General features: G+C 52.7%; 1 protein-coding gene across 1 annotated transcript; it reads left to right on the top strand.

Annotated features, from left to right (window-relative positions):
* The first annotated feature begins 1,996 nt into the window (after positions 1-1,996).
* Positions 1,997-3,989, top strand: MID1IP1 (MID1 interacting protein 1). Its single transcript, XM_056329608.1, has 2 exons — positions 1,997-2,323; positions 2,744-3,989. Exon 2 carries the CDS (start codon positions 2,888-2,890, stop codon positions 3,380-3,382), a length of 495 nt encoding a protein of 164 aa, XP_056185583.1. The 5' UTR covers positions 1,997-2,323; positions 2,744-2,887; the 3' UTR covers positions 3,383-3,989.
* Positions 3,990-9,440: the final 5,451 nt, after the last annotated feature.

Below are 9,440 nucleotides of genomic sequence, written 5' to 3'. Positions count from 1 at the left end.
CATATCAAAATCGATCAGAACATAAGGAAGTTAAAAAAAAAAAAAAAGCCGTTTGCCTTATGCTGTGAAGTTTGACTTGAATATGATCTGTCTCTGCCTAATGGGTTAGACACATGCCTGCACAGGCTACAGCACCGCACTAGTGCTACGCTAAAGCGAGGTAACATTCACAGTCAAAGGTGGAAGCAGACCGTGTGGCTATACGTGTGGGAAACAAGGAGGGCAGGCAGGGGTGAAAATGATTTTATGCTCAGGTCATAATTCGTGTAGTACCAGTGCAGTGAAGACACAGCACTTCCTCATCTGGTGCTTTTGCTATGACTGCATACTTCTCCCATTTGCAGCTTCAAACTGGGTTATTTCCACCAACTTTTTCTCCTCCCCAGCCAGCAAGTTCTAACCACGGGCACAGCCTTCAGTTTTAATTTGTTCAGTGTTTCATTTTTTTAATTTGGACAGGAACGTTGGACAGTAAACCGATTTCTTGTTCCTGAAGATTTACCGCTTCTTCCAATTTATTGAATGTTCAGCACACACTGTATTTCAATTAAAGGCAGCAAAATTGTTAACGTTGTATTAATGACACAGTGTGTCTATATAAAGATGCAAATGTATGTTGTGGCCAATTTTCTGGCCTGGTGAGATTATTTTCTTCTTATTTTTTTTTTTTTTCTGCGGGAAATTATCTGCGAACAGACTGAAATTTTATACCTCCCCGTATCATCTCTCTTGCTGCTGCTTAGCCGCCAAGTATCAGCCGTTCCCGGGCTGCTGGCGATGGGCGCCCGGCTGCCACCTCGGCTCTCACACAGCCGGTTTGCCGCCCGGTGCCTGGGGAACCGGCCTCCCGACTTCGGGCCGGGCCCTGGGCGGCCGCCAGCAGCCCCGGGGGGCTGCGAGGCTGCGGGGAGCGCCCGGCACCCGGCACGGCAGGGACGGCAGGCGAGGCCGCGCAGCTCGGGCCGGGCTTCTCCTGCCCGCCCAGCCCCGGTCTCCGCTGCCGCGGGCGAAGCCGAGCTCTGGGGCCCCGCCGCGGCCGGCGGCCCCGCCGGCTCCCCGAGCCCACCCGGGACGCGGCCACGGGCTTTCCCCGGCGCCGCGCAGGCCCCGGCGGGGCGGCAGCGGGGGGGGCCGCCTCTGGCTGTTGGTTGATCCGTTGCCACGGCAACGCGCCCCACACACAACCCCGCACCTCCCCCTCCCCCCGAGCCGTGCTGCCCCACGTGACCCACGGCTGCTCCACCAGCCGACTCGCCCGTTACCAGGGCCGCGCGAGCCGGCGGCGGGGGTGTGGCGGAGGGGGTTGCCGTTTCCGATTGGCTGCTGCCGAGGCTCGCTGATTGGCAGGGGGTGGCGGAGCCGGGCCGCTGGGCGGGCCGCCGATTGGCTGGGCCCGGAGGTGAGGCTGTGGGGTGACGCCGGCCTCCCCGCGGCCGCTGGCAGGCGGCCCTCCGCAGCCCTGGCCCGCAGACAAAGGCTGTCCGAGGGGGGGCGCGCCCGCTCCCCCCCGGCCCCGGGGCTGGCACGGCGAAGCGAGGCGGGGCGCGGGAGGACAGCGGGCAGCCGCGGCTCCCCGGCGGTCTGGCGGGAGGCGGCGACGCGGGCCGGGCCGAGGCGCCCTCCCTGCCGGCCCGCTCTAATTGCCGCCGCGGCACGCGGAGCGGGGGGGTGGGCGGCGTGGCCGTCACGCTCGCCGCGCGCCCGGCAGCCAATGGGCGGCCGGGGCGAACGCGGACAGCACGCGGAGCCCGCGTGTCCCCGCCGGCCGCCCTGTCAATCACTCTCCCCGGTCCCGGCTCAGCGTGGCCGCGCCTCCCGCTCCCCGCCCGGGCCGTGGAGGGGGCGGCTGGCGCCCCGCCGGCTCAAGGCCGCTGGCCCCGGCGCTGGGTGAGCGGACAGCGGTGCTGAAGCCCTTCTCGGTCGGGGCGCCGTGCCCCGCCCGCGGGGCTGGGGGGCTCTGCAGCCCCCGTCCCTCTCTCAGGGTGCGGGTGCGGTGCTGCAGCCGCGGGACGGGGACGAGGGGGGTGGGAGCCCGGGGTCCCGGCTCCGCAGTTTCCCCCGCGAAGGCCGAACCCGCGCCGCCCGCTCCCGCTCGGGGAGCAGGATGTGGCCCCGTCCCGGGCGGTCGCGGCGCCCTCCCCGTCGCGGCGCCCTCCCCCGGTGCGGGGCGAGAGGCGGAGCCGCCCGCCGCCTTTATCTGGCGTGCCGGCGCGGGGGGTGGCACTGGGGAACACCTTGGTTTAAGATACGGGCTATAAATACGGCGCCGGGGATGGGAGCGCGGCCACGGGCGGCGGCGGGCTGACGGCTCCGGAGACGGTGGGTGCCTCCCCCGCGGCGGCTGGGCGCCGCTTCCATTTTGACTCGCCGGCGCGGTGCGGGGGTGCCTTCCCCGCGGCCGCCCCCCAGCGCCGCGCCACGCGTGGCTCCCGGCGGGAGAGGGGGGGGGGGGTATTTTTTTGCATTTCGCCTTTTTTTTTTGTACGGAGGGGAGCGGCAGCAGCGAGCCCCGGCGGCTGCACCGGGCGCCTCCGGAGGGCTGCTGGGGGAGCGGGGGGCGGAAGGGCGAACAGAAGGGCCGCGGAGGGGAAGCCTAAAAAAGGGGACGGGGCTGCGGATAAAGGCGGGAAGGGGGGGGAGAAGAAGATGGCGAGGGCGCCGGCAGGAGGGGAAGGGAAGGGAAGGCGGGTTGGGGGAGGGCAAGCAGCCCCTAACCCCGCCGCCGGCCGCTGCCTCCCAGCAGGATTCTGCTCGCCAGCAGCCGCCCAGCCCAGCCCGCGGCGGAGGGCGAGCGGTGCCGCCAGCGAGGAGTAGCAGGAGGAGGTCGCCGCCGGAGGAGCCCCGCGGTCCGAGCCGCTTCGCTGAGCTCGCCCGCCCGCCCGCCGGCATGATGCAGATCTGCGACTCGTACAGCCAGAAGTACTCCCTCTTCAACGCCATGAACCGCTTCATCGGCGCCGTCAACAACATGGACCAGACGGTGATGGTGCCCAGCCTGCTGCGCGACGTGCCGCTGCTGCTGGAGGAGCTGGACGCGGCGGGCGCCGTCTGCCCGCAGCGGGACGCCGCCCTGCCGCCCGGCGACCCCGGCGCCTACTTCTCCCGTAGGGACATGTACAGCCACTACATGCTGCTCAAGTCCATCCGCAACGACATCGAGTGGGGCGTGGTGCAGCCGCCGGCGGGCGAGGAGGCGGCCCGCAAGAAGGACAAGCTGGGCGGCGGGCCCGCCGAGGAGGGCGAGGGAGAGGAGGACCTGGAGAAGCAGTTCCACTATCACCTCAGCGGACTCCACTCTGTCCTCTCCAAGCTCACCCGCAAGGCCAACGTCCTCACCAACAGATACAAGCAGGAGATCGGCTTCAGCAGCTGGGGGCAGTGAGCGCCGGGGGGGAGCGGGGGAAGGGGGCGCCCGGCACGCCGCCGGGAGCGGGAGCGGCGCGTACCCGCCCGGCGCTGCTGCCGCCGCCGTGGGGGCCTGCGTGTGCCCCGGGCTGCGGCTCCCCTGCGCGCTCCCGGGACTGCAGCCGGTTTTCTACCAACGCACAAGCCAGAGAGAGATGTAAATTAATCAATACTAGCTCATTAATTATTTCCCCCCTCCCCTTCCTTCTTTGTTTGGGTTTTTTTATTATTGGGTATGGGGCGAGCGGTTGCTGTGCCTCCCCGGGCGGGGGTGCCGAACCGGTGCGCGTGCGAGGCGGTGGCGTAGCTGGCAGACGGGAGGCTCGACACAAGCCGATGAACATAACAAAACATAAAAATTGCTTCCGATACCCGGGAGGGAACCCAGTGAGCAAACGAGCATCCCTCTGCCAGGGGACGGATGGCAGGTCCCCACAGTTGTACATGTACTGGAGTTTATTTAAACTTTTTTTACTCAGATGTAGAGTATATTCTAAAATAAATGCAAATGTATTAACTAAAAGTGACTTAAAACTTTTTGGTATGACTTACGCTTAATTAAATGATATTTTTAACGTCTGGAATTCTTCTGTTGTTCGAAGTTATTTCCAGAGCTGCCTTACTAGATGGAGAAGCCTCTTCGTGTGCAAGAGAGGGGGTTTTGTGGGCTTCCCACACCTACCCCCCCACCCCCCCCACCCCGAAGGGAGTGATTAGGTAGTGATGATAACTTGGCGTATCCAAAATGGATGAATGACCATATTGACTGCACCATACACGGCCTAAGTTTGATAAGCTGCTCCCAACTGGACAGTCCAGTTGCTCCTTGCGAATGCTGGCATGAAGGTCAGTGCCCCTTTAACAGAATCTGAGAAGATGGAGTCATGGTTACTTTGCAGGCAGAGATTCATGGAGGTTGGAGCGAAGCCTAGGAATGACTCGCTTTTTCGGGAAGTATCTTAATGTACTGTGGGGAGCTCTTTTCTATCCCTTGGAACAGGTCTGGGATACTTGCCTCCCTTCTCTCTTGCATTTCTTTCCTCTCTAATCTTCCTTGGATACAAGTAATTAATTGGTTTTATGTTATCCAAGTTGTATTGATTTCTTTCTCTCTGCATTATTTTCTTTTATTTGGCGAAATAATGTGCCTTGGAATTGGGTGTCTATATCATGTTCTAATATTAAAAGTGTACTTACTGATTACAATGTGTGCATATCACAGAGGATAACGATTTAATAAATACGTACATCCTTACATAACGTATGAAGTTTTCTTCTCATGCACTGAAATGCCAAGTTTGTAGACATACTGCAATTGCATTTTGTATTATTGCCATCGGATTTAGGGCTTGTTTGGTGGGGTTTTTTTCTTTTAAAAATAGAAGAATTTTTCTCTCCGCTTTAAGGATATTCTTGCTTAAATTCAGGTATTGCCCAGCAATTTGTTTTTCAGCCCAACTGCTAGAACACTGCAGAGTGCAGAACACTGCACTCCAGACATGGTACTAGTTGGCAGACGTTTGTATTGTTAAAACAATCAGCCTGCATGTGTGTTTGAAAATATGTATTCTAAAGATTTTTTTTCCTTCTAGGGTAAAGAAGTTTGTAAGGAACAGATGATTTTCAGCTTGGCGATGCTTGTTCTTTTTGTAAGGTTTTTAACTCCTCTTCCCCTCCTCTCTTGGGAAGATGCCAGGAAAAATGTCAGGAACAAGGAGAGGGATTACTCTGGTTTCCTAACATGTCAGCTCGCCAGTCTCGCTACAGTCTTAACTAAAGTGATGCAAAAGATGCAGTGCCTTATGCTGGACAGTAAAGTTTTGTTCTCCTGAGGATGAGAGGGAGAACCTGTTCTGCTGCATGTCTCCCTTTTGCCTTGTGCTCAGCTGTCTGAAAACCATATTGCAACCTCTGCTCGGGAGGGCTGGTAAAACCTCAGACAAAAGCAGCCAACAACAGTTTCAACAGCACTCCTTCTGAACTGGTAGCTTCTCCTGGTGCGGATTTAGACAATACTGTTTAAATGTTGCACAAGGGGCAATGTCATGTTGATTTAGACTATGAGTGACATCAGAAAAATAGGATTGCATTAGTGCGGTATCACCATGAATATTAATGACATCCATTCCCGTTGCATCCTAAAAAAAAAAAAGATGAGAAAAGTTTTGGTGAAAGAGCGGTTACAAGCTAGGGCTATTTGGCAGCAGAGGTGACGTTTCCTTACAAGTAAAGCTTTGGGTAAGAGAGGAGGTAGGGTGATACTGTGACTCAAGGGTTTGCCTTGCCCAATGACTAACCCGCAGTTGCTGAACTGCACATGGCTCCCATACAGGGGCCCAGCCACGTGGCTGGCAGCAGCCTGGGTAATCCCAATTCAGCCGCAGCAAAAACTGCTCAAACTCACAGCAACAGCAGCGATACTGCCACACCCCCAACTGGGAAATGCTTTAGAATTCCACTTTTTCAAGGTCATGGGGGAGGATTGAGGCCCTTGGGATCAAAGCAGCAATCTGGTGGTGAAGAGGGGGGGGGAAAAACAACAGGTAAAACCAGGGTTGTACTTCTCATGCAAAGGGCAAGGGATGCGACTTTGCTGTTGGCTGCTGTGGAAAACAACTTGGCCTAAAAGGTGGGCTGGGCAGGGAATTATGTAAATGCTAGCTCCTGACATTGCAGTAAGCAAAGATGAGTTTGCAGAGTCTTAACGCACGGATTTTGTGTGTTAGATGCTGACTAGGGAAAAATTTCCATGAGTGATGCTGTACAATACAGGGTTTATTATTAGGAGTTAAGTTTTCTTTTGCAAGACTGGATCATTTTAAGTGCTCTTGATTGGATACCCAGTTCAAAAACCCTTTAGTCTTCCTCGGTAAAGTGGTTCTGATACTTGTAAGTGGTAATGACAAATGACATCAGTCTAATGTAAAAGTATCTTTATGATGTCAAATACTTTGTTAAGTGGCTTTATTTCCAAGCCACGTGTGAACAAAACGACAACTTGCCAAACTACAGTAACCATGTACAAACCAGGGGAATATACACCTGCACTGTGAGAAGCAGTCATCATTTTTAGCGCACTTAAATGAAATAGACTCAATATACAGTAAAGCAGACATTGGAAGAGTAATAAACAATGAAATTCAGAACAATTTGCACTTACAAACTGATTACAGCGGAAGGTATGTTGCAGCCAAGGAGCCTCAAGGACATAGCTCGTGGGAAGCATCAGTTAATATCTAAAAGTGCCCAGTACGTGCTATTATAGTTTATGAGTCAACTCTTATTTATTTTTGTGTATACAAAAGAAGAGCAAAGGGGGGGGGGGAGGGGAAGGAGGGAAAACAAGTGTTTGTCTCAAGGCATGTATATATGTGTATAAAAATAAGGGCATTGGAGATGGGCATGAGTTCCATGGGAACGACAGCCTTTCAAAGGCTGCTTTGACTGCTGCCTGCTGTCCTGAACCGATGGCAGCTCTGTGCTGGCTTATGTGTGCGTTTCAGGAACCGTATCTGCCTCTGGCACCACAAGGTTTTCTCTGTTCCCCTCCAGAAGTGGGCCACCACATCCCTTTCTGCCCAGGAGCAGATTAAAAAGTCTGAAATCAGTATCTTGACACCCACTTGGACTAGACCCCCCTGCTGCAGTCCCTTGGCCGGCTGGGTTGCATTTCTCCTTGGCCTCCTCCCCAGCACACAAGCCCCTCCTGCTGCTGCAAAGGGCAGTCTCTGGTCAGTGCTTGGTGGAAGGGGGCAGATGAGGCTGAGTCAGGCTATGCTGTCATCTTCCTGCTTTCCCTCTGAAAGCTTTTTCCTGCAGAAGGTTTTAAATAAATCAAGATATCTGCCTTTTGTTGTTTGTTGTCCCCTCCCCCGCCCACTCCACGCTCTTGCACCAGGACACATGAGTCATCAGTAGATTGGCTTCGCTGGAAGATGCACTACTGTTAGTGGCCAGATGGAAGGTTATTTTAGGATATCATCATGGTGGAGTTAAGCTCTGCACCCTGTTCTACCGGGGAAAAAAGAAAAAAAAAAGAAAAAGAAAAAAAGAAAAAAGTAAAGCATAGAAAGCTTCTCCTCTTTGTGCCTATGGGCTTGGTACATGGCTTATCTCTTTGTGAAAAAGTCTGCAGTGATTTTCTCCTACAGACTTACTTCCCTGAAGTACTGAATATGGGAGGGAATTGTGTGGAAGTACTGCTTTTTATTATTTATATCTTTAAACATTATGTCTTTTTATTATTTATTTCTAGCTAGCAGTGTGGTAGGTGCTATATTCCAAAGAGCTCAAAGATCTTAGGTGATAATACAGGGAAAAAAGGAAGAGCATGATGGGTTACAACCTGCCATAAAATCTGAAGGGAGTGCAAGCAAGGTGAGCATTGCAAAAGTAGTTTCAGCTTTGCATGCATTTTTCTGTTATTTGTTGCTGTCACCTCTAAACAAGAAGAAATACCTGAATACATTAGTTCTAATGTTGCAAAATCATTTTCCTTCCAGACCACAGACTTGCATGACAAGTTTGGGTCAGAATTAGTTTTAAGGAATGAAGTTATAAACTTCTTTCCAAAAGGAAATTTGCAAATAGGAGTACAGTAATTGGATAACTTTTTGTTGGTAGCCAACTGCCAGAATTGACACTCTTTATAAAAAGTAATATTCCTTCCCTGTTCAAACACACTCCGACTTATTTGACCCAGAGTGATGGAAGAAGGAAAACATGGTTTTGTGCTTTTGAATTTTGTTCTGGAAAAGATGGCACAGAAAAAGCTTGGAGAGCTAGAGGCAGGTGCCTCTGTAGTAAATCACAAAACAATAAATGAGCTTGCCTCGTTATTCTTGTAAGGTTTATCATAGTTCCCATGAAAGCGTTGTATTTTTTTATCATGTTTATCTACATACATCTGATTCATACATCTTTATTTTTGTTCTGCTCTGTCTTACCTTAGCAACTTTGGGTTACAGACAACGGGGTTGGTGTCCCACAGGCACATATGCACCACTTAAGACTAGCTGAGCCTTTTTAAGTGCATCTTGCTTTTAATGTGTATTCGAACTGAGAAGATGGGCAGACACCTAAAGCTGTGCTTCAGAGTATAGCGCAGCAGCATGGCAACCCTCTTGCTGTGGGATTGCTATTTGGCCATTGACATATGTGCTGGAGTGGGGAGAGGGATGCAAGGGGAAGATTTCCTCAGGGATTTCCTCCAGACTGTGCTGTGGTGGGGAAGCAGAAAGACAGTGAGGAAGATTCTCACCCCATAACTGACGTGGTTGTTCCCTGGGAGCAAAGAAAGGGAAATGATGGGAGCATCCTTTCACCCCTCCTGAGTGGGAGGGCTGGTGCCTGTACACAAAGGCTTTCCACCACACTTGGGGCAGAAAAGATTTATTTGAGGTCCAAGCTGACACCTTTCATGGTTTATCAAAACACCTGGGAGCTGACAGATTAAAGACTTGCTAAGTCAGCGTTCATCTGCCAACAAACAGAGGCTGCATGGATGGAGGCTGTTTCAATGCAGAGATTAGATATGTTAGACAGACTACACCCTTCCTTCTTTTTTTATGGGTCTGTAGGAAGCCTGGCCGATCAGCTGGTTTCACTTATACCACACCTGTAGGAGATTTTACTGGAATCGGAGAGTGATTTTTTCTGTATGCAAAGAAATAGTTTTAGTTTTCAAATATTTCAGTGTAACATTCTGCTCCCCTTGTCTCTTTTGCAGGTCCAAGGAGACACAAGATTTCAATTAGTCACGCCTCAACAAAAGCATTTTTTCAAGTTTTTTATCTGTGCTTCTGAGATGCTTTATTTTATCTTACATTTGAAATGGCTTCCCCAGACTTGTCATCGCAAAGAGCAGAATGAGCATCCTCTCCTGGAAGTCTGAAACTGAAATCTGGTTTTACTCAGTTTTCAGGCAGGATAAGCAACCTACGGAAGTTTCTGCACTCTGGGCCAAGTTAGTTTGCATTTCATCCTTGGTATCAGACCATTTTGAAATGGGAATGCATGTACATCTCATAGCCTGT

Source organism: Falco biarmicus, chromosome 2, assembly GCF_023638135.1.
Source record: "Falco biarmicus isolate bFalBia1 chromosome 2, bFalBia1.pri, whole genome shotgun sequence".
Taxonomy (NCBI): Eukaryota; Metazoa; Chordata; class Aves; order Falconiformes; family Falconidae; genus Falco; species Falco biarmicus.
The sequence above is the reverse complement of the archived record's forward strand: the minus strand, read 5'-3'. Positions and strand labels throughout refer to the sequence as shown.

Bases quoted from the DNA above. Each gene is read 5' to 3' on its own strand.
- MID1IP1 (XM_056329608.1), top strand. From the start codon at position 2,888: ATGATGCAGATCTGCGACTCGTACAGCCAGAAGTACTCCCTCTTCAAC.